This window comes from Trachinotus anak, unplaced genomic scaffold (genome assembly GCF_046630095.1).
Source record: "Trachinotus anak isolate AG129_WGS33_773 ecotype Australia unplaced genomic scaffold, CSIRO_AGI_Tana_v1 ptg000012l, whole genome shotgun sequence".
Lineage (NCBI taxonomy): Eukaryota > Metazoa > Chordata > Actinopteri > Carangiformes > Carangidae > Trachinotus > Trachinotus anak.
Genome location: NW_027273863.1, coordinates 4,810,739 through 4,836,103, shown reverse-complemented (window position 1 = coordinate 4,836,103; position 25,365 = coordinate 4,810,739). Strand labels below are relative to the sequence as shown.

The 25,365-nt window shown below is 40.3% G+C and overlaps 1 protein-coding gene across 5 annotated transcripts in view; it reads left to right on the top strand.

Moving 5' to 3' along the window:
• col15a1b (collagen, type XV, alpha 1b) overlaps positions 1–25,365 on the top strand; it is a 51,451-nt gene that overhangs the window by 2,320 nt on the left and 23,766 nt on the right. For 2 of the 5 annotated variants that reach the window (XM_071492201.1, XM_071492199.1), the window contains exons 1-4: positions 17,254–18,082; positions 22,743–22,930; positions 23,396–23,605; positions 23,692–23,844. In XM_071492201.1, coding sequence (XP_071348302.1) covers positions 17,686–18,082; positions 22,743–22,930; positions 23,396–23,605; positions 23,692–23,844 — 948 coding nt within the window. In that variant the 5' untranslated portion in view covers positions 17,254–17,685. Of the gene's footprint in view, positions 1–17,252; positions 18,083–22,742; positions 22,931–23,395; positions 23,606–23,691; positions 23,845–25,365 lie in introns of those variants that run through there. The other 3 variants (XM_071492200.1, XM_071492202.1, XM_071492203.1) reach the window with 3 other exon arrangements.

Sequence of the window (25,365 nt, the reverse complement as noted above, 5' to 3'; positions counted from 1 at the left end):
TTGACACATTAGCTTAGGACTAAATGCTACTATGTTCCGTTTTTTTTATTAGACTCCTCCTGAGACCTAAATATGTACTTCTTCCATATCCCACACCACACAGGTTACTGTGCCACCTATTTCTCCCAAATCATGTTCATCAATGAAGAGTCTTTAATGACGACAAAATGGCAGTCATCCTCTGCTCTCTTACAGACCCATTACAGGACACATGATAGGTGTCAGTCCCCCTTTCCATCTCCATTTTCACACCTCTGTCTGTCGTTTTCATTCAGTCACTCCCCGCTGTGAGACTCTTCTTATACAGCTCTGTAGGGGAGAGATAGTTTGTTTGCTTGGCAATAGCCTGGGCTTCCTCTGCCCTCTTTCCCCTGTGTGTGTGTGTGTGTGTGTGTGTGTGTGTGTGTGTGTGTGCATGTGCAATGAAGTAGCTGGAAGTGGCAGACAAGTCAAACGCTGCACCAGGGTGAGAAATCAAGTGTTTAGTTTGCATGATGGGGGGTCACTGAGCTTTGAAGTGGGATCTTGAGAACACATTTGATGCTGTGCCAGTTTAACGTCAGCTTGTGTTTTTGTGTGAGTGGGTGATGAAAAAAGATTTTCTATTTCAAACATGTACAGAGAGTCAGAAAAGGACTAATCTGGGTTTCAGTGTTTCTGCGGGATGCTGTACATTTGTGTTGTCTGTGGCTGAACACAGCTCATCACATTGTGGACTACCGCAGGCCTGGTGATCAGAGAGACAATCTTGTGACTTTAAAATCATATGTTCAAATCCTCAAACAAGCTTTGAATATCAGAGTGATGTGAATATTGTTGCAAGTGTACCCTTGAGCCAAATGTTTGAGCTCCAAACCGCTGGAGTGAAGCTGCATCAGCCTTTTTTCTTTTTTTGTGACGTAGTATTTAGACAAAGTCTGTGTTGGGAGGAGGGTTGGGGTCTGTGGTTGGTTGATAGGTTGACAAATCACAGGACTATCGGACAGAGGATGGCTGTTTGTTTCCCATCTGAAACTTTTAGTCAGTGTTTCTTTTCTCTATGACAACCTTAACTGTGTGTTTATTATTGTAACCATGATGACAAAAGTCCTCTATAAACCATGGTCTTTACCTTACAAAGTAGTTTTTGTGCCTAAATGTATCCAATCCAATCCTATTCCACAACCTTAACTCAGTATTTATTGTTGTTACCATGACGACAGAGGTGCATTACATCTCCTGCTGGTCCTCCTGTAGGTCTTATCTAAGGGTGGGGACAAGCAACCTATGTGGTCATCTCGAGAACTTCTCTGACTACCTGCAGAGCCTGGTTATTCAAGTGTATGTGTTGAAAGTTTTCTTTTGTTTGCAGAATCATACATTAGCAAGCAATTAGCAGCCTATGCAGTAGCTCTGCCTGTGTTTTGTTTTTTCTCACTTTTAACTAACTTGAACTTTCTAATACACACATTTTGCAGATCTCTCTCTATTTACACTTATATCTGGTGTGACATCCTATCTTGTTCCCTGTCCTGTCGCAGTCGTTGCTTGGAGCCCAGTTACAGGGTGACCCTACAGCCACACTTATCCAGTTTGAAATCATCTCTTTCTCTTTTGGTTCTCTGTTCATGATAAGAAACTGTTGGTTTGGCACCTTTTTGAAATTTGAAAGTATCAGCTTAATGTTTAGCCATTTTCCTATTTTTTTTAATTATTTGGCTTTGTAATTATGGACCGAAGTCACAAAGACAATATGAAAACACAAGCATGGACGTTAGTTTTCACACTTACTCTAAACAGTTTTCCAGATTTAGATTTTACATTAAGAACGGATTTAGTCTGTTCATGAGTACATCATCATAACTGTCTACATTTCCAGACAAGCTGCAGACTTCTGTCTCTCTGTTTTCCTCACTCTGACTCAAACTTCACTCTGTCGCCCCAAAACACTCTTATTCCTGCCTCCAGGAACCTTCACTTTCCATTTACTGTTGGTTGAGTTGCTTTGAAAGGGTTCCATGTTTAGTCAATATAAATGATTGTGAGGTGAGCCCAGTAGGAGTCTGTTTTGGACGAGATGCTTGTCTGTACTGTAAAACCTAGTCACACTATTTCAATGTTGAATATTTCAGCCCTGTTTGGATTGAAATCCTCAATTACAGCTGTATTTTTATTCTCTCAGTGGCTGAATGTTTGCTTTATGAGTTCAGTTTACATCTAGAAATTTTTTTTTTTTTTTTCTGCTGTCAAAAACATCATATTTTAGTTTTCTCCATTTTATTCACATTCAGTTACCAGTATTTTACCTATGAGCCTTTCAACCATTTCCACTCTTGACCTTATTTGTCTCTGATGTTGCTGGAATAAAACTCCCACCAACTCCTTTTAGTGTTTTATGAGTCTAAAAACCTGGCAGGCCAGCACGTCATTGAAGTGTATGAACGAGCTCTACCTAAATGTCGTCAGTATTTTGGAGGCCTGAATGCCCTCGCTGCAGCGGCGTCCTGTCTGGAATGTGCTCATTGAGCCAGAGTGACTTTGATTTGAACACAGCTGGACACAATGGGCCAACTGTAAAAGGTGTCATTGCTGTATATGTGTAACGGTCAGCTCTATGGGATTTTTAACGGGAGAAAAATCCCCAACTGGAAACTTTAGAATAAGAATGGCTGTTTCTTTCCCTTTCCGTTGAAAATGGTCTCGTATTTTCCATGATGTGATGCTCGCTGAGATGGTGTAGTTCTCAGTGTTTCTGCTCGGGCTCACAATGAGGAGAGAAGAAGCTCTTGTGCTGTTGCTGGGGACGTTGAACCAAGACTGACGTGATGCTGAAGATAAAAACTCAGATTCACAGCTCTCACTGACGTGGTTTTGAGAGAGGAAACATTCAAATGTCAATGGGTGGCTGTTGTTGTTGTTTGGGTACACTGTTGCCACGGTTACTGTTTAAAAAGTTGGCTATGAATCATTATCATCTGTTCCACACTATCTATGCTTTGGGGCAAGAAACATACAAAGAAAGTCTTTTTTCTCCAAGTGAGAGATCTGTAAAACTTGAGGAAAGTATTCATCACTGTTTATGTGCAAAGTTTACAGCTGTTATTTGAGATATTAATATGTAGGTTATTATTACTGCCTGCTTTATTTTACATGTCAATATGCATATATGCATTAATATAGCGTTAATATATAGCACATACAAGTTCTTTTTCTCTTTCGCCTGTCCTTTTATATCTAATAAAACAAAGCATGCAAACTCAAATCAGATCGTTCAGTAGTTCAGTTTAGGCTTCATGATTATTTTTGCTATATTCATTATGTAACTCTCTGTCCATTATCTATCTATCTATCTATCTATCTATCTATCTATCTATCTATCTATCTATCTATCTATCTATCTATCTATCTATCTATAACATCAAGACTAAGAGTCAACAGCCATGCAGTGCTTGAGCTAAATGCTAATGTCAGCATGCTAACATGCTCACATACACCACAATAATGCTGTCATGTTGATGTTTAGCAGGTGTAATGTTTATCATGCATCATAGCATTTACACACAAGCAATAACACAAAGATCAGGTATTTGGTCACAAAACAAAGTATTGAGTAAAATGAAATTTTGGCCAGATAAGGGCAGATCCAAGTTATTGCTCCATATCCTCTCTGGACCATGAATGTCTGTCACAAATTTCACAGCAATCTTTCCAGTAGTTCTCAACATATTTCCATAAAGATTTAAGAGGTTAACCTTTATGTATACATTTGAGGAAGGTTACAGTTTCCTCATTGCTCCACATAGATGTGCTGTTTTCATCAGCCAGCAGTTTTCCATCACTCCAGTGGAGCGGAAGCTTTAGTGGAAACATGTAGTAATATTACAGTATTACAAATATACAGTATGACAGTGTCAACCTGCTGCACTGCTCTCATGTAGGACTTGTGGCTCCTCAGCCCACAATCATCCACAGCATCTCAACTCTGTCTGCTGATAATTCAGAGAAAGTATTTAAAGGACTGCGACTGATCTGTGCAGAGATCAAAGGGAGTTCAGAGAGCTGATGAGACGACATCAGATGCCAGTCGTTACCTGGCAGACTGACAATAACAACCTGAGCTGTGAGGAACAGGGAAACGCAGAGAGTGTGTTCAGAGCATGTAAGACTAGTGTTTCACCTGCCTTACCTTCTGCACTTTGATGTTTCCCGCCTGTCTCAATAAGACATTCATCTCTCTATCTTGTTTCTGCATACATCTCTGAATCAGATCTGAATGATTGAAATGTTTCAGTAACAGCGAATAAAAAAGAACATTGTGGGAGCGCAGGACAATTCTACTTTTTGCCACATTCTGCCACAAATTGAACTTTATATGAGCATGAAACCAATTATTCCTAAAATCTGTAACAATATCAAAAGATCTTTTCTGGGTTTTATTAAGCAAAGTCATCCAGATGACTCTGTGAGCCTGCGTCATAAAATAGACCCCTGAACATCACATACAGAGACCCTTAAAGGTCTGTTTAATTTTTAAGTGACTAACACGCAGCATGTACAACATCATGTTTACTTTCTCACTCTGAGGTAACCTTCAGTAACTGCCTGGGTTTAAAGGGGAGGACCGAGCCTTTCAGTCTCTGTGTGTGTGTTTATGCTCAGGTATGCTTTTGCATATTTGGGTCTGTGGCCACTGAAATTATGGACTTTCTGATGTTTGCAGACAGAGAGTTTCTGCACAAACATGCACACACTCTTTCCCTTTCAGGACAAATCAGTCGGTTAAAACATTAAATTACTAACAACATAAACCCCATCTTCATGATGCTGTGAACTTTGCCCTGTGTTGATATCCTCTATGTGGAATCCGATGGAATAATCTGGCAGCTCTCTGCACATGTTCCCAATTCCTGTGTGATCAAATTGAAAAAACCAGCTGGAGAACATGTATAGCTCAAATGGCACTTCAGAACAAGCAGAAATATCCTGCTCATGAAGAAGTGTCACACTGTTGCTAGAAAATGGGGTAGAACTGAAATAACTGGAGTAAAAATTGAATTCGCTCAAATTTGATTGAATTTTATCACAGTTACAATCAGGTTTTTGGTGAGCTTCATCATGGAGTTATTTGGGAAAGTTATGCATTTTCCTCTTTAACACTGTAACTAACATTTGAAGCTAAATTCCTTTTCAAATGTGTATACCAATTTTCCTCTCTTAAAAGACGCCCTCCACCCGTCAGCTCCTCTTCTGACTTTCTGTGCCACAGCTGCCACATTATTATTATTTACCTTTGGATTAGACACGGCAGCTCAAATCTTTCTCCTTCACTTATCGCCCCTGTCTTTCCCTGAGGCAGTGTGAATATGCTGCTGTTTGCCTGCTCTTTAGTCTCTGTTTTGGTTGTCAGTGGTCCTAATGAGTAACGATATATCACTACTGGCCAAGCCTCTGAAAAATGTGCATTAAGAAAGAACAGTAACTATAATGCTCATAGCTCAGGGAAACTCAAAAAGGTATGTACGTTTTAATTCTGTCCAGTTATACAAAATTTAAAAAAAATCCACCTGCAACACATGTAATGAATGATATGGCTCAACGGGAACTCTCACATTTTGATCTGCATGTGAACATGTGTTTCAAGAGGTGGGAATGGTGTGAGTTTGTGTGCAGAGACGTGCCTCTCGCATGGTGTAACTATACTGTAGCGATGACTGCACCTGTGCACATCTCCACACTATAACCCTTACTCATCACTGACAGAAGAAGGGTGGAGGGAAAATACTACATTGCACATCATTTTACTTCTGAACAATGGTGAATTTTGTGGTGAGCGCTCAGTGGGTGGATGTCAATAGATGGTGCTCAGCCAGAGCGACAGTGGAGGGGACATGAGATAATATTTTCCTGTCACATTTCTCTGGAGGTTGTCTTTCATTCCACACAGTTCACATCAAATGTCTGTCACAGTACACAATGTCGAGCACTTCCAAAACACAAACAGGAGTGACATCACTGACCTGCAGGACTTCACTGTGCTTATTGTCCAAAACTTTTTACAGTACCATGAATGCGTTCGTTTGTCACATCAGCTGTGCTCAGTGGGATTCACGCCTTCCACCATGACAGTGATAGCGACACTTTGCATGAGCATAAGAATTTCCCCATCACTGTGCCTCCCTTGTGTTTCATTAACATTCGTATTAGAGGAGGAGATGAGGCGATGTGAGAAGCTCTTAGGGGTTGTTTGCTCTGAGAACAACACTTGCAGCTGAGCAAACACCACTAACACACACACACACACACACACTGAGAGTCTCACATTCAAAGCCCTCTTCCTTATACATGCATAAGCAGGAGGTTAGCGGATGTAAATAGCGTAGCAGCTTGTATCTATGGTACCACATATTGAGAGAAACAAATTTATTGATTGGCGGCTTGGTTGGTTCGCTCTTAAATAGATAAGTTATTAAGCTCGCATGAAGAAATTATATGTAAAGGATTCCACATTTTTTGCAAAAGGTGCCTTAATTTGTGAGAAAACATTTACTACATACATGCATTTAATACTTGCTGTCCCTCTCATCTCAGCAGGCACTAGCACATAAGAAAAAAAAGTCCAGCTGCACACTGGATGACCTCTTAGTCTCTTCCTGCATCTCTCTGTCTGTGTAAGAGTATGTATTTCAGAGGGTGAAGTAAGGGTGAGAGGATGGCAGGGGGTTAGGCAGGAGGAAGGATGGGGTAAAAGCCAGGGACACTTGATGTAATGGAAACTGTCCTTCCACAGATGTTCACCTCTGACCTCCTATCAACTCCTAACAATGCTTTCTTTTATCTGAAATATGCTGTAGAGCTTACAGTGTGGCATTGAGTGAACTTGTGTATGTGTGTACGGTTAATGTGTGTGCACGTGTGCTTTCGAAGTCAGAAGTTCATCTGCATCATTAGCCGAGTCAACTGGTTCTTGTCTTAATAAGGCAGCCTATAAACCATTAAGCCAATCAGCTCTGATGCTGCAGAGCGTGAGCTGCAATCACATGCCACCATGAGAGAGATTTAATTCAAATTCATGGCTTCTTGAAAAATAGCACAAAACAGCTTACTTTCACAGTATATGAATTTACCTTAGAGCTGCACTAGTCTATATTTTTACATTAACAATTAGTCAAAGGACTTAGTTTAATATGAAAAGTGTCACTGGTGATAAATCCACAGAAAATACTCAGCCAACCCAGCTGTCAGGAGCATTTTATGTTTGTTCTGGTTTTATGGCCTTTTAACTTTTTTAACTATTTTGGTTCAGTCTCAGTGCTCTCATCGGTATGTTTCCAGCTGCAGGATACAGCTGTTTTCAGCAAAAGAAAAAAAAAACCTTTGATAAATTGAATTTACATTACCTGCTCAGCACCAAACAGCAGGCAGAAAAAATTAGCAACTACTAGCACTAGTTGGCACTAGCATTTAGCAGCTAGCCTGATATTTTTCTCTGGAGCTGGTAGATCAAACCAGAGCTAATAGGAGAATGTATATTAAACTAAGAGGTACTACAGTGGAATACAACTCCATATAAATGCTAATGTTGCTTAATGTGTAAATTAGTGCGCTAGCTGCTAGCACATTCACCATAAAAAAAACTTTTTGTGTTTGCATTAAAAGTAACTTTTGATTGTTGAAAGACGAAACAAAATCTGCTTTTGACAAAATAAAAGTTGAATCCAAAAGTAACAAAAGAAACTACTGTTCAATTCAAAACACTCAGATGTTTTGTGAGAACAGTGTGACTCTGTTGGTCTGTGGCGGATAATGTTAGAGGCCAAAATGCATGCACATTCTCACTCGCAACATGTCACATATTGAGGCATGGTCAAGACCCCTTGCCATCACTTTTTTATACACTGGGTGCCCCTCTGGGTGCAGAGGCAACATCTTTTTTGAGTGAATGAAGCACTAAGTTCATCCACCTCCTGCAGTTCTCTCTGGTTAGGTTAAGGTAATAAAAGCACTCTGTGAAGATTTGGGAGAGACTGTGGTGTGGTCTAATACAGAGAAGGTTCACTGTGACTTCAAAAGCAAAGTACGCCCTCGCCATATATACAGCAGCAGAGAATGGGCTACAGTCTGCTCAACTTATGCATCAACTTTCTATGGAGCAGAGAACATTTGAAGGCTATCTCACTGCCTTGCATTTTGACAAATGATGCTATCGGAGTACCCAGTGTGCTAAAAAGTGATAGCAAGGGGTCTTGACCAAGCATCTGTATGTGACCACTTTGGAGTGAAACAGCCTCGAAGTGCACCCACGAGCAACTCCTTACACATTATACTAAGGTAAGTACAGCTTTGCATTGTATTTACGAATTTAAGTCAATAATATGGTCTTTGTAGTCGCATGTGTCATGATGCCTGTGGAAAATAACCTTCCAGAGGGAGGTCATAGGTTACATATAGGACAAAACCTGGAGCTTGCTGGGATTCTTGCTAAAGGACACATTAGCAGGATGGGCAGTTCAAACAAAAGTGCCTTTTAACTTTTCAGTTGTCTGGGTAAACCACGGTCTGTCCACTCAGAAAAATTTAGACCACTTAAAAATGGAGGATACCTTTTAAGATACTCAAAGTTAGATAAACAGAATTTACCCTCGACCACATTCCTGATTCTGTCTAGTCAACCGTGTGTCTATATGAGGCCGTGTTATGTTGGCCCCATGACTCCTCTAATGCAGTTGGCTGGATGCCGGCCCCAGTCATTACCCAGAACTACCTTAATGTTAGTGATGCGGGCTTTCATCAAAAGCACACAGGTTTTAAATTAATTTAAAAGCTAAGCTCAACAGGGGAGTTGTTAGTTTCACTTTCCTCTCTCATATCTGTCTGAAGCAACATGCTCCACTAATCAAATAAAATACTTTTGTCCTCTATCTCATATCCACACACTCAGTAGAGGCTAATTGTTATCTGCCATCAGTAAACCTGTGACTTGCTGTTTGATTGCATTTATAGAACAAGATTTGTCATTCAGTATGAAGCATCTAGATTAATGCTCCATTAGCTCCGAATGAGAGCTGTGACTCAGTGACACATGCATATACATAGATGCTAGAGATTTTGGCCTCCAGCATCTATGTTTTTCTTCTTACATCTGTGTGTCTGTGTGTGTGTGTGTGTGTGTGTGTGTGTGTGTGTGTGTGTGTGTGTGTGTGTGGGCAAACCTGTTTGGGTTAAACCTGCCCTCGGGTCAAACGCTCCCTCTGATAACCTCTGTGACTCCCAGTTTTATCCTGTTTGCTTTTCTCATCTTGTTATCTTTTCTTGTCTTAAGTTCTAAAGAAGCTCTTTTGTTGGGGTCTGCTTCTCTTCCCTCCCTTGCCCTGCCCATCCTCCCTCTCTTTTCCCATGCAAAAGATGGCATTAAATAGGCACAACTACATAGCTTGCCTGCTGCTATTATTATTACAGCTGCTAAAACCACTAGGATGGTGATAATACTAATACTGCTGTTTTACTGCTGCTGATTCTACTTCCAGCAAAAACACCAGGTATGCATGTGGAGATATGAAGGCATATATTCACACTGCCGGGGTGTAGTGCACTGTCTTTGCACAAAGCGACACTGGATCACTTGCCAACATTTGTGATTGTACTTAAAGTGCACTCACTCACTCTTTTCCTACACACACATCCCTTTGCCTGCAGGTAGTTCCGTTGTCTTCACTGAAGTCGAGCTGGAGGTTTAAAGAGTGTGAGTGTGTGTCTCTGTATGTCTGCGCGTGTGCATCATCTCTAACATTCCTGGCATTCTTCGTCTCCCACCTGCCGTCTCTGCACACAAAAGAGACTCAATCAGACACAGAGATCCTGTCCCACTCGTGCAATCACGGCTGAACCTTAGCTGTGTGCAGAGCCACAGCAGGAAGGTGCTGCTGCCCCTCAGTGATGAAGCTGTAAATTACAAGTTTGATAAACTAAGATCGACAATTTTTGTGTCATATACGGCATAAGAAGCTGATTTAAGACATATTCTTCTTAAAAAATTAATCTATAATTTTTCTCACTTTATAACTTTCATAAGTGATAAAAAATATATATCATATTAAATGTTGTTCCTTATGATTTAGGGTGTCAAAGTGGAAAAAACTGTATTTTCATTCAATTTGGGTTGGTCCACTACATTCATGCTCTGCTCAGATTTTAGCTGCTGGTTATCTTCCTTTTTTCTGTCCAATAGATTACAACTTTTTTCTATTATTTTTTACTACGGGTTAGGATTTATTCATTTTATATTTCATCCATTTATTTGCAGTACTCTCCTGAAGCTTTGTCCTGTGTTTGTCCAGTCCACTGGCTTTATTAGTCATTGATGTATGTCAGTGATGCTGTTGGCCGCATATAGGCTAAATGTGGATAGTGACTCATTACTGCACACAGTGATTGTGTTGGTGGCTTAACAGCCTTTCTTTGTCCAGTCTTTCCAACAAGAGTTTATAAATGTAGCCCAACATTTCCTGACTGAACATGGCCTTGAATGAAATGAAAACACATTGTAGGAGGAGTGGAAAAGGGAGGGTGGGAGGGAGGGGGAGGTGCATGAGAAAAACAGCTTTGCAACACAGGCTTCATTGACGGCTTGGCTAGAGGCTAAAGTGTGAGTGTCTGAAAATGTGTCCATGTGGTATACCGTTACCTGGGAACAGGTCCTCTCTGTTGACTTTTGCAGCCCGCCCACCTAACTTTCTAGCTTTAGGGCTGGTTAAGAGGATGTGTCAATCAACTATACTCGGGCAAAGTAAAATATACAGTCACACTCACAAAAGAAAAACAACACAAGATGATTTAGTTTTTGTTTGACAGAACCAGTTTTAAAAATATCATTTGTACCGAAAGTTGAATAGATGTAGGTGAATTTTGGAGCTGAATTAATCTTTTAGCCATTTGGGGCATTTGTTTGTTAATGAGACGCGTAGAAAAATGTTTTAGGAATTATTTTATAAAACATGTGTTATCAACTTCTTAGTTCCTAATAAATGAGTACTTGTGTTGTTCTGGCACAAAAACACTAACCAGTGAGCCAAAAGCTCTCTCGCTCTAATTGTCAGAGTGGACCAACTTGTACACTCACACACAAAACCAACAACACACACACATACACACATACACACACACACACACACACATACACACACACACACGTAGGACTTATGAACACACAGAGACAGGCTGTGTGATAGCTTTGACCTTTATCTTTGAATTGGACAGTGAAGCGTTTTGTTATAGAAATACTATCAGCCTGTCTTTTGTTATAAACAGTTTATTTGTTTTTTCTGCAGATCTGCCCTTTAATTCAGCACTTGTATGGGTAAATATACAGGACTATATAGAACAAGTGAAATATTTTCTTGTCAGTCTGGTGTTTCCTCAGTGGTTCCCAACCTTTTTTTGTCAAGTACCTCTTCATCCCCATAATGTAATGTGTTCAACTGAATAGATTTTAAACCAGGTATTATAACTGAACATGGGTTTTGTGGCAGCTATTTTCCTGGAATTTTCAGTGTTTAGGTTTGGTCAAGTTTACATTCACATGAAGTGTATCAGTGACATTTATTTATATCTGCTCTCTTGCAAACTAAGTGCCAGTCACTCTGAGTCCCAGGATGTGTTGTTAAGGTCTAACACCTAACTCAGTTTATTGAGAGGCATGTGCCGTACACTTAGCTGGTAGTTTATTAGGGGGTAGGATCTGTGCACTTTGCAAACACAGAAAGGCACTAATGATGTTAACTACAATTTCTTACATAATTTTATACATTTAAGAGATAGTTTTCAAGCATTTCTTGATTTTTATCATTAATCATATATATATATATATATATATAGTTGATGCTGTCAGCTGACAGTACAAATGGTTGTATTCACAATGGTGATATTTCATATACCAAGCAAGCCAAGCCAAGCAGCTGGCCTTAAGCGAACAGTTGTTGTTGTGCTGTAGGTTTTCATGTTCTGTTACAATCTCTGTTTTGTGAGGGAAAAAGGGAAGTGAAAGAATCAAAGGTATAATGGGGCTGCAAAGAGATCAAGACTAAGAGTCTAAAGCCAGGCTGGCAGACCCCGAGACAACAATAACTACAAAAAGTGCTGGAAAAAACAATATACTGGCACTGGTTATGTATACATAATACACAATGTGCTCAGTAATTTTCAAGACAACATGACCATCAGAACATTAGATTTAATGCTCTAGGTACTGTAAATATTTCTATTTTTTGAGATACCTGGTAAGTGTTGATTTTGACTGTGAACTGTGTCTTTATTGCATTTGCCTAGTGCTGCTGATCCTTTTCTTTTAACATTAAGAACACTTTGTCCTTTTTGTTCATTCTGGCAAGTGTCACTGTCGGTCAGTGTCACGGCAGTGTCACTCTCTTGCTAAATCGCAAAACATTATTTAATAATCACAAAACATTTACTACACTGACTAAAGAAGCACAGATGTTGGAAGCCATTCGGGGGTCTGATGTAAAAAGCACCTCAACGCAGCATGTTACAGGATGTTACCCTAACTTCAGGTTTACGTCTCCGCAGTAAATATAAATATAAACAGTGTTTTTAAAAAAGTTTCAATTTGTTAAAAATTATTTTAGGGGTCCAAGTCCGCAGTGGGCTCGGGGAGATGTATGCAAGGCAACGTGTCTCCCAGTACCAGTGTTTCTAGTTGGTTACTGTAACAAGAAATATACTAAGGATTAGCCTCAAACCATTATTTATCTTATTATTTTTTTTACCCTAAACACAAATACATTGATATGACAGACCATAATGTCAATTTTTAAACAGGTAGTGAGTTAATGGAGTATTATGTTGGGTAATTTCAGCCTAATTGCAGCCAACATAATTTTTTAAAAAAAGGAAAAAAAAGAAATTAAAAAGTATGTCTGGTTAATTAATGGTTTCACTTCATGGACCTACAAACAAACTTTGCAGCGCAGATTATGTGTTTCACTAATTTTGATCTGACAGTTTATTTTGTGGTGACATGACTGAGTTTGAACCATAGGCTGTGGTTTGAACTACTTTCACCTACATTACTGTTTATGGCCACTGGGTGGTGACAGAGCGCCAACACATCCACAAGGCCACAGGTACTTAAATATTGTCATTAGTAATAGACCAATATGCCATCATATGTCTGCTTGTAGGGCCTTTAATGTAATACGTTTATTTTACACAAATATATAACTTTCATGTTTTAGGGCAAATATTTACCATTTACCACCTTTTTTTAACAGGGATGTATTTCAGTTTTTAAAGTGACATATAGAAAAGAAAACTTGAAGCAGATGATTAAAACTCCCACTGAATTTAAAAAAGTTCAATACATAATACATAACTCCATTATGTGTGTCTTTATGGGATTATATTCCAGACTTTTTTAAGTCTCCTGATCTTGTGATCCTCCTCTGTCTCTTGCAGCCACTTAACAGGTCATTTATGTGAATAAATTCATAGCATCCCCGTGTGATTGGCTGTGACAGTAAACCAATTAGGGTTTATTGTTGGGGCGGTTGCTAGGTGGAAGTGAGAGAGAGGTGAAGGGTGAAAGGGTTATTCTTCCTGGAATCCAGAGGCCCTAAACGGGGTCACCCCATATAGAAAAAAAGTGGGTCTGAAAATACTCATAAGAATGTGGCAGCTTGTCACCAGCCATTGCACATGAAAGTGGAAGCTTTCTTTTTATCTGATGACAAATGCCTGTTAAAGCCATGTTAATGATCCTTTACATCCTTTAATTTACACACTCAAATATGACCACTGTTGTAGTTTAGTAAGTGACGGCTCATTGACCTCTAGTTATTGTTATGGCCCACACAGTCTAATATTCCCGCCACTGCTTAGATACAACAGTTTAATATCCATAATATTCCTGCAGTTGCTCTCACAACTTGTACAACTTGTAAATGTTGCTGCTTAATTTATCGGGTAACAAATAAAACTCCAGCTATTAAGCAGAAAGTTATAATTACTGCCTGTTAACAAAATCCACTTTCTAGTAAGAAAGAAAATCCCAGACAGCTCTATTTTACATTCATTACAAGCCTTAATTCTTGAAAGAACAGTTGTACTATTATGTGTGAACCTTATTTAAATCTATATTATTATTACAGTATTGACTGAGGGTTACTGGTAAGTTTAGATATCTTTTCAAACTTAACAAGATTTAGGTTACCTTTATTAACTTGAGGAGGTGAACTGAGAGCACACTTAGTTACAGTGATAGCATTTGTAAGGGAAGAAAAGTTAAAGCCGCACTGATCCAAATCTTTGTGTCAATAATGGATCAAATGACGAAGAGTAATGTGGAAAGGCTCACTCATAGACTCAGTAGTTCCCTTCAGTTCTATTGTGCTTGTTAGGGTCTTTCAGCTGGTTGTTTTGGTTTTTATGGCCCTCAACTCACTGTCACTGTCTCAGGCCCAGGGAGAAGCTGAAAAGCTCTGATAAACATACTAATGGGTTTATGGGTTCGGTAATGTTAGCAACTAGCTGGTGAATACTGTGATCATTTAGCAACTAAAGGTGAAAAAAATCACTGAATACTGCTTTAAAGACATATCCTGTGGTTATAGTGCCTCGTATAATGGCTAACCATTAAAGTCAGAGACAACCCCTGTGACCACTTCAGCTTAATAGGACCCAGGGAAGGGTCAGTGGTTGGTAGGAGGTTGGGGGCCTGTAATTATACAGTGCATAGCTTGGATGCTGCATGTGTGTTGGTATGACATGCCAGGTTTCACTGCAGTGGAGCATCAGGGCTGCCCCCCTGTGCTTATCTTCCTGACCCCCTCTAACCCATCCTCACCCCAGCCCATTCCACACACCCCCATCTCTGGCTAATCCATGACTAATAAAGCTTCTCCCCCCGGGGGGTTTCCTCCCTCACCCTCTCTTTAAATCTTAAACCCATCATCTGCTCCATTAGAGACCACCCCACCCTTTTTTTCCCACAACTGTTTATGTGTTAGTGTGTTCTGAGCAGCATGGCTCCCAGTGTCTGGGATATCACAGGAAAGATGAATGACAAATGGGAGTCCAACGAATATGAGTGAAAAAAGCAAATTAATCAATGTATTTCTTCCTGTGCCATGTACATTGGTTATGAGCATGTCTGTCATATTTTTTGTTTCAGCTGAATTCACTGTAGTCATAGATTCAGATTATGGATGACACAATCGACGTGATCATTTTTTAAAGAGCTGATCAACCAGAAAAACAAAAACAAGGTGTGTGCAGTCCATAAGCTTTCAACTGAGAAAAGTGTGATCTTTTTTTTCTTTTCCTGTCTCACTGCCCACACTCAGAAAGTGTCAACCCAACAACCAAGTCAGTTGCAGAGTGAATAGCGTGACATACATTAACTGTGTGAGATGCTCTGATTGCACCTCTGTTATGTTGCTACAAGAGATGTGAAAGGCAAGTCTCTTTAGATAAGTTGTTTTTTATGCTTCGATATCTACCCAACCGCTAAATATTTAATGTATTATTTTCTATAATCTTTCAAATTAAAGTTGTATAAAACTGCAAACTCTAAATGACTGGAATTAGGTTTTAGTTCATTGGTTGTTATCATGAGAAGGCAAACACTGGCAACAAGGTATTTGATTGTCCAGACATTAGCAATGATTGCCTGGTTGTTCAACCTATCGCCTATTTGAAATACTTGCAGTGCCAGTGAATTACATATTATGATTACAGACAGAGAAATCTTGCCAGTGACAATTTCCCCATCTTAATGATTTTAATTTGGCCACTAGGGAACATAAAACAACCTGAGTGATATGCAGCCATCACCACCTTATTGCAAGCTTAAAATGTTGTTGCCCTCTTTAGCAAAAAAATTCCCTACATGCCCACCTCACATTAGTTAGCAGTCAGTCTAATTTTGGGGTCAAGCCTCAGGTCACATGATGAGTCCTTTTATGTATCTGTTTTTCTTGTGAAATTTTTGTGAAGTCTTTCACCAGCAAACCACTAACATGCTGTTTGCTGCCGGGCAGGTTGTTATCGGAGCTTGTTTGGTGAAAACAGCCCTGTGGTTTTGGTGAACACAAATAAGACCATACAGTAAATATATAGGCCACAAAACAATGAGCTAAATATAAGAGGCTGATAAGTGTCCAAAAGCTGCAGAGATGGCTGTTAGAGGAGCATGGCAATTATTTGACAGGTATTTATAGTTAATGTGAACATAAATGACAATTATAATGATTAATACTTAAAGTAAAATATTATTATCTTGTTCTACTCCACTTGTGAAGTAATGTAAATGATATAATGAATGGTGGCTGAATTCCACCACACCTCCACTAACTCACTGCCCCATCCTCAGCAAAACTCCAGCCCTCGTCCTGGACTTCACCAAACATTTAGAGAAGCGCAACACAACAGAACAGGCATCTCTTTGTCATCATCAACACGGGGCCTCTCTCCCTGACCAGTGAGCTGCAGCAGAGAGAAATGTTTCCGTTCAACCATTTGTTATTTTTCAGTAATTTTTCATCTTCATTTTAGTCAGGTGACCAACCAATGTCATCTGTTGACAGTGAAGCCATTTTTGCATTATCTGGCTTCATTTTAACATGTCATAACAAAATAATTAGGGATACAAATCAAGGACAACTCAGTTGCATTCAGTCAATCAGTTAAGTTAAGTAAGTTAAGTAAGACATAAAGTTGGATTAAAAGGCAGTACATTTATTTCAGCCCATTATATTTTCTCCCTTTGATTCTATTGCACCTACCTCTAGCAATAAATCAGCTGTTTATCTGACATTTTTAAGCATAAGTACATTTCAGTCTCCAACCTCCAGTTTTCTCTTGTGCACTGTAGCACCACTGTTCAGGTTTTTCCATGTAGCTGAAAATGTATTTGTGTATTTGTCCCATAGGAGACAACGGAGGAATGCTTTACCCCCATGTCTTTATGTATTTTACATGGGGGTAAAGCCTCACAATGTTGCAGTTGCAAAAGTTCCAATTTGGAACTGCAGCATTGTGAATGATTCATGTTTTAATTAGCTAATCAGTAATTATTAATCAGTGTGTCTGTGCGTGTCGGTCAGCTTGACAGTCTGTTGACATAGTGTGACGAGAGACCAAGAGACCACAAGTTTTGTCCACACAAATAGGAGAATAGGAAAGGAGAAGGAGGAGAAGGAGGAGGAGGAGGAGGAGGGAGGAGTAGTGAACTAACTAACTCTCTAATCTGCCTGTCTGAGAGAAGAGGGGAGAGAAAATCAAGTCGGCTGTTGCAGAGAGCAGAGGAGGGGGAGTCAGTAATTACACAGGGAGAGAAGAGGGGAGGGAGAGGAAAACAAGAGAGATGTCAGGGAGTTAGAAACAGCAGAGGACAGAGACGGACAGAGAAAGCAAGGACATAAGGAGAGAGGAGGAGAGGAGAGAGAGGAGGAGAAAAAGGAAATGTGAAGGAACACTACAGGACAGTAAGAGGCTTGAATATTTTTTGTGGCACTGGATCTCTTACAGTACTGAGACTTACTTTTACACACTGTAGTGTTCTGCATGTTCAAGTAGTGCTGTGTGTTTCCTCTCATAGCAGGAAACGCACCTGTCTTGGCTTTGTGCCCGTTGCACACGTGCACTACAGAGTTAACAGGACTGACGTGCATCAGTGTGTTTGGACACAGAAAGAGGATGGGGGCCCTTCGGCTCTCTCTCGCTCTCTTCTTCATCCTCTCTTCTCCTGTACAAGCCCAGTGGTGGAGCTTCTTCTGGGCAAACCCTAAGGGCAGACCCAGCTCTTCTTCTTCTTCTGTTCCTCCCTCCATCACCTCTCCATCCATCACCTCCCCGGGCCTTTCTGACATCCCAAGGACAACAGAGTTGGTGGGAAAGGAGGACTGGGTGACGGAGGAAACTGTGGAGGGTAGCACTCAAAGAGAAGGGTCTGTTCTGGTCCCTACACCCAGCCCTGGAGTGTTTATCTCAGGCTATAGCACTGCAGAACCTGGGGTGTTACCTCCAGAGGAGAATGGAGGTGGAGGCAACAAAACCAGGTCCCAATACAGACCACTGAAACACTGGAAGGCTGGTGAGTGCTACAGGGGTGTTTAAGAGAAGAGGCAATTTCTTTACTAAGATCTCACTTGGCATAAAAATTATAAATCAGGCTTGGTTTCACTTGCTTCAGATTAAGTATTATAGAGAGGTTACATTTGTGTAGTTGTAACGCCAAACCTTTTAGGCTAGTGACGATTGAAAGAGAAGTAATGTTTACATGCCCTTATCACAGGTTGTGAGCAACCACAAAGTGATGTTCTCTCTGATGCAAACTATCCAGCAGTCCACAAGAGAAAAGCAAAGAGTAATGAAAGGTCATAAAAGAAAGGAAAATAAGGTAAAATGGACATTATGTGTGTATCAGACATGATTTTTCTATCTTAATATTTTCCATCTTGATCATCATCTCTCAGTCTCACTGGATGAGACCATTCAGTGCCAATGAAGAGATGACCCTGCATTATTTTTTGGCCACCTGGGGGCAGCAGAAACAAATTGTTAACACAACATTGGCTTATTTTTACCTGATAAAGTCAATGGGGAACTTGTAAACAAAGAGTTGCACAACAATGAGCTGAAAGACTCTTGAAATGAGTCTGCAGAGTTGGTGATACTGAATTTCTCTATGCATGTGTCCCTATGAGCAATCCCTTTTACACATAGTAGTTTAACCATCGCTAATGTGAAAATATTGATTGGTGCAGTTTCAAGCAAGACACTTGCCCAAGTATGCAGTGTGCATTTTTAAAAACCCAAAATACAGACCAATTGTCAATGGTGAATATCAGTAGAGAAAATAACAATTTTAACAGTCAGGCAAGTATTTCTAATTTCTAAATGTAAACATGTGATTTAAGGGAAACTGTGTGAGAGCAAGGAACTTTTTCTCTCTAATTTCTGTTTGTTAGTGAGTTCAATTAATCCACTATATTCATTAACCTAAGTGTGCCGGTCACTGAGTCCAGTGGTTCAGTGCCTTACCTACACAAATTAAATCTTGTGTCTTGCACATACTCCAATCATGTCTTGGTGTTTCGCAAAGCAGGACAGAAGCTCTGGTTTTTGTTTGTCTAGTATGCAGTTAGTACCTGGGTATGCTCTGCACCACATCTGTTAGAGTCTGGGAAATCTAGAGGACAAAGGAGCAAGAAGCTTTCGTGTGGCATGCCAGGGTCAAGGTAGATTTAAAAGGTTACATATGGCAACGCTGAGGGAGTTGTTAAAAAAGTCTCCGCAAGATGATCAAGCATTCATGTGGCCAGCATGATGAGGATTATGTTCAGGAGTGGGGAGTTAGGGTGTAAAACTATGATGCCAAATGAAGGAGTGATCAGATGACTGGCAGACTGAAAAGAGTGAATGAAACTGACTTCATCACTGATTTACTGTTTGATTGCCTTGAAGCCTAGCTGAGACCTCAGTTACTCAACTCCCTGACCACCAGTCTATGAATGAGGATTTGGACCTGGTCATGGTGGTATTAAATCAGTGAACCAATTAATAAATGTACGACTGGGGGTGTGAAAATCTCATTTGATGTCAGTATTTGAATTATGTTGAAGTATCTGAACTATCAAATCCATATCACATGATGTTAGTAGAATAGGATTTGTCTGCAGGCCCTCTGTGTGTGTGTGTGTGTGTGTGTGTGCGTGTGTGTGTGTGTGTGTCCTAGCCATTGGTGAAAGCTAAGTACATTTATCTCAAAGGAAGTCCCAGCCTGGTCAGATGCAAGCATGAACTGATGAAGCCTCTTGGATGAGAGGTGAAACGTTTTCCTAGACAAATAACCAAGTCCAGTTGCTTTCAATTTAAAATTCCTTTGAGATACTATGACCTGGACAAATGAGAATATTCACAGGCCTAAGTACATTTACTTAACCACCATGCTTGTTTGCAATGTTGCATTATTTCTATTTGAGTAGAAATAATGCCAGGTCTCTGTGCATTGTGACTAAAGTATGTTTATATGATCTTTTTACTTTTACTTCAACAAAGTTTGGCCAATAATTCCTTTGTAGTTTTAACCTATTACATTTCTAACCTTGGACTTACAATTGAGCATTTTAACGTGCTGGTATTTTTATTATTTTATATAAAGCTGCATTAATCTTTTGTTTCAATATTCACTCTCATTTCAATGCGGTTTTGGTCTCCAACAACTCCTGAGGGAAATATCAAGCGTTTTAGCCGTCAAGTGCTTTGTTAGCTAGTAGTTTACCTTTCTGACCTGATCTTTATCAGCATAACTTTCCCCTGCCTAAGATTTATTTTAACATATAAGCAAAGATAATAAAGAAGGCGTGTTGAAATTGCTTTGCGTACAAAATACAGGTAAAAACCAGTTAACCAGTTAACCCAAAGAGCAAAACCAATATAGCTAACCATAATCCTGCTAAAGATAGCTGGTGAGATCAGGTAAGATAGCCACAGCTAGCCTTGGTCAAAGCTAAATATAATGTTAGTTTTCCCACCAGCTGTTTCCTGTAATTGAAATATTTAAATTTTCAACTTTTAACCTGGTAATGAGACTTAGTCATTTTGTTTGTTATCCTATGCCAACAACAACAAAAGTAGTTTTTAAATCTGGCCAATGACAACACAGAGCTAATCAGCTGCTAAAAGGTAACTAGCCTAGCTTAGAGCAGTAGAGTAGCAGTAGCTGCCATCCCAGCTTTTGGCTCTTGTGGAATTCACAATTTGGTGTAGTTAAGCTAATTTCCAACCATATCTTTAAATGTTTTAAATTGTAAATTGAATTATGTCTATGGTAATTTTTATCAAACGGTAGATGGAAAGCTGAAAGGACAACTTATGAATGGTGTATGCCAGTGATTTTTTATTGTAAAATATGATGTCATCAAGTCAGAAAAAAAAGAAAAAAGGAAGGCATTTTAAAGCTTTACTACAGCTTTCCACTAACCATGTTGGGCATCGTGGTTGGAAACAATGTTGAGAGAGTAGTTGTGGGAGTGGGTCAGAAAGTCAAAACAACAAGCTAAAAGAGCTCATTTTAACTTTTTATATATTTTTTAAACAAATTGTTAAAATTAACTTTGATAAAGAAGGAAAATAAGATTAGCATATTGTCTACTTTCAACAGAGGACTAACTCCCCAAAACTGTGCTGAGACATTTTTAGTCCTTTCTCACAAACCCCTATATTTGACCATTTGACCCTTGGTTTTTCCTTCCTTTTTGAGCCAGCTTAGACCCTGAGAACTCTTCACAGCAGCAGCAGTGTGAACATAGTCTGTATCTTGAAATGGCTGCTGTCCAAGCCCAAGCTATAATTGGTAATCACTACCAGGTCTCTGCTGCCAAGTCAGACCAGATTTCAGCAGCAAGACTGGGCATTATTTTCAAATGTATGTCTCACAGGGCAGGAATAAAAAGTTAAACCTCTACAAAGGCCACTAGTCAACATGCTTGCAGTCACTTCAGTTCTCTCAGACCTTCATTATAGAGCACTAATGGCTGCACATCTGGATTGGAGGTGTGAGGCCTTTGCTCTATGTTGGTGGTATGTATGTGTGTGTGTGTGTGTGTGTGTGTGTGTGTGTGTGTGTCTGCACATCTTGAATGTCCACCTCACCACCTGTGCCTACAACAATGAATGTGTGAATGTAAAGACGTCCACTTGGAGTGGTTTGAGTGGTGCACAGAAGCACACCTCCACACACAGATTCACACACACACTTACACACTAAACCCTCTAATCAGGTATGTTTCCAGTTGGTCAGGCTGACGAATTATAGACCCCCAAATGTTGACCCATCTGGTCTGGTCCAGGGTTTGTGTGTGTTCATGTGGGTGAGATTTGTGTTTGATGTGAGTGCAAGTGTATGCAAATGCATTTCTATCTGTGTGTGTGTGTGTGTGTGTGTAAGTGTGTGTGTGTGTTTGTGTGTGTGCATGACAGAGATATAGGTAGCAGGGGTGAGCCCGGCTGGTATGCTGAGGTGAGAGTTTGTCGCTACGGGAGATAGGCTCCTTAGTGAGGGGAATCAAGAGAATGTGAAGCCATCTCATCACATACACACTAAATACTCTAATTACCAGCCATTGTGTGTGCCTGTCTGTTTCGGAGGATTATGTCCATGCAAGGCAGAGCAGTGAGGCGCAGGCAGAGTCTGGATCAAATCAAATCAAATTAAAGGGATGTCAAGATGATTCAGAGGTACCTCTCTTCCTCTCATGTGGTGAATGAACCAGCAACACACAGGTAGCAAACAAGGGAAGAAAATTTGAATGGGGGTTCAGACATCTGCCAGAACACCTACTGTGCACCTCTAAAGTACAGTACACCTGTGTGTCTCAGGCAAGTGATCCCACTGTCAAGAAAAACTATTCTGCAGTGGTAAAATAACAGGCAGTGGAAGGAAATCATGGAAAAGTAATCTTGTGTGAGATTTCTAGTTTCTCCTATCAGTTATTTCTTTGCTAATAACAAATAATTTGATCACCAAATGTGTCTCTGACCACTTCTGTCGGTAATTTTGATGACTATACTTTCAGAATTAAACGTAACATGAGAACAAATACAAATTGCACAATTTACAATTGCACATTAAATAAGAAACTATTTATAATATATTAAGGAACATCTTTTTCAGCTTGCCTCCACCTGTTACTGCGTCTTTCTTTCCATTGACATATTTGTACATTGTCTTCTCTCTTTGTCTCTGTCAGATCGAGGCTTGCGGGATCATCTGGACCTGACTGAGTTAATTGGCGTTCCCCTCCCTCCCTCAGTCTCTTTCACTCCTGGCTATGAAGGTTTTCCAGCCTACAACTTCGGGCCTGAAGCCAACATTGGCCGGCTCACCAAGACCTTCGTGCCAGGGTCATTCTACAAGGACTTTGCCATCATTGTCACGGTAACACCAGAGAGTTGAACTCTTCAACCTTTTAAACCTCCTTCATGCTTTCATGAAGGATTTTAAATGGGGTCACCATGGCTTTGAATGCAGCAGTCTAGAGACAATGGTGCTTAGCTACTATCAAGTCATAGTCAAGTATATTACAGGGGTTTATTGTATTGAACAGCTTATGGTCAGCTGGTGCCTCTCTGGGTCACCACCTCGTGGAATTGTGATAATAAAACAAGACTACATGTTTCGGTCCGAGTTAGGGTTAGGGTTAGAAGTCTTTGTGACATCAACTGAAACTTTAGTATTAGCTGATTAAAATAAACACAGAAAGTATGTATTGTATAAGTAAGAAATGTGTTGTCTCTCTTTATACTGGGACTTCTGTGGACTATTGTACATTACTGTTTATATGTAATAAGTTATTTGTGGAGCACTGTAGTTTTAGTGTCTTCTACCGTGTCCTTACTCCAGGTGCGTCCAGCCAGCCAAAGAGGAGGCATACTCTTTGCCATCACAGACGCCCGTCAAAAGGTGGTGGAGCTGGGTTTGGCCCTCACTCCGGTCCGCGGGGGCCTTCAGAGCATCTTATTGTACTACACTGACAGAGAGCAGGCCTCCCATAGCCACAAAGCTGCAGCATTCAGTGTCCCGGATATGACTGACCAGTGGACACGGTTTACGGTGACATTTTTATCTCTTTGCGTATTTTATTTATAGTTCTGTGAAGTGTTTGGGTTTTAAACTGAGCTGTTTGCTTTGCTTGTCAGGTGGTGGTGGAGCACAACGAGGTGCGTCTCTACATGGACTGCGGAGAGGCAGAGAGGGCGACCTTCCACCGGAGGCATGAAAGACTCACTTTTTCTCACAACTCAGGCGTCTTTGTAGCTAACGCAGGAAGCACAGGGCTTGACAAGTTTGTGGTAAGTGACTAACATTTGTATCTGTAGTTGTGTGTTTGCATCTGGTAGACGAGGAGATTTTCTTTTCTGCAGAGCTGCAAAAAGAATAAACCCCGCTGCTTGGTGTTGCTTCTGGTCTGTGCTGTCGGCCTCAGGATTAAATTTGTCTGTGTGTGTGTGTGTGTGTAGGTGTGGGCATGTGTGTTCTGGCCTCTCATTACCATGTTAAAGAGGTGACATATCATCTGCCCTCAGTCCGTCTCCTCTGGAAACTTCCCAGCATTCATTCTGCTGAAGCAGTTTGTGTATTGACCATTTGGCTTCTTCTCTGTGTATTTTGAATGTTGTTGAGTATGCAATGAGCATAATATTAAAATGCCTTCCCCTGGATGTTGTCACTGTTGCCAGGATAATACTATTCAGGCCTTTAAACCAGGGAAATTATGAATGAAAACTGCATGAAAAGAGTATTTTGCTCATGATCCAGGTTTTATTTGTAAGGTTCCCATGCCAGACATCTACAGTACTGACAGAATAACACATCAAAAATGTAAAGTTCTGTCCAAAGGTAACAAAATTGGCCTACAGCAACGACATCTAACTCCCAGTAAAACCACAGTTTTTACACTTAGCTTTTTGTGGCATTTGGCATCTTAAACAGATGGGATATAATGTAATGTTAATCAGACAGATTTAGAGGTGCAGCTGATTTTGTCACCTTGCAGCACAGCAGTGCAATGCATAAAATCACGCAGATACCTGTCAGTAGCTTTAGAATGAGGGGGAAATGTGATCTCACACACACAACACATAGCCTTGTTATTGAGAGAGGACAGAGGGAGAATGGTCAGACCGGCTGGAGGTGAGAGGAAAACACGGTAACTCAGATAACCACTTTTTACAACTGTTGTGAGCAGACAGGCATCTCAGATGAACTACATGTCCAGAAACAGAAACTGTTAACAGACTCTGTTACATTAGTATTGTGTTCCTAATAAAATGCTCAGTAAATGTACATTTTAAATGTATCTATAAAGTAATGACATTGCAGTATTTTGGGGAAATCTTACTTCATCCTGTTTAACATGACACTTAGAACTACTTTAGAACACATTTCTTCTGAGCTTTTTCCAGACCATAGTGAGCAAAGTAAAATTTTCTACTCCATCTCTAATACAGTCTGACAGTCTGGATCTGTGTACAGCCAGGTCTGAACAGGGTCAAAATGTCATGACCACCTCTAGTCAAATCCTGTGCTGGCTGTGTTACAGACTTTGCTGGATAGAACTCTGAAGATCAGAGCCAGAGAGGAAGTAAGAAGGGAGGGAAGAAAAAAGAGGGTGAAACAGGACGAGTGAAGGTTGACACATGGAAGGGAGGAGAGGATGGAGGAGTAAGTCAATGACAAATGAGGAGGGCTGGATGTAAACAAGGCTGACATGTGGTCAAGGCTTAGTTGTGGCATGATCAAGGGCTAGACTCAGGCCTTTGCTGTGATAGTGTAGTTAAGACTTGTGGCGATCAAGCATTTGAGGCTGCAGC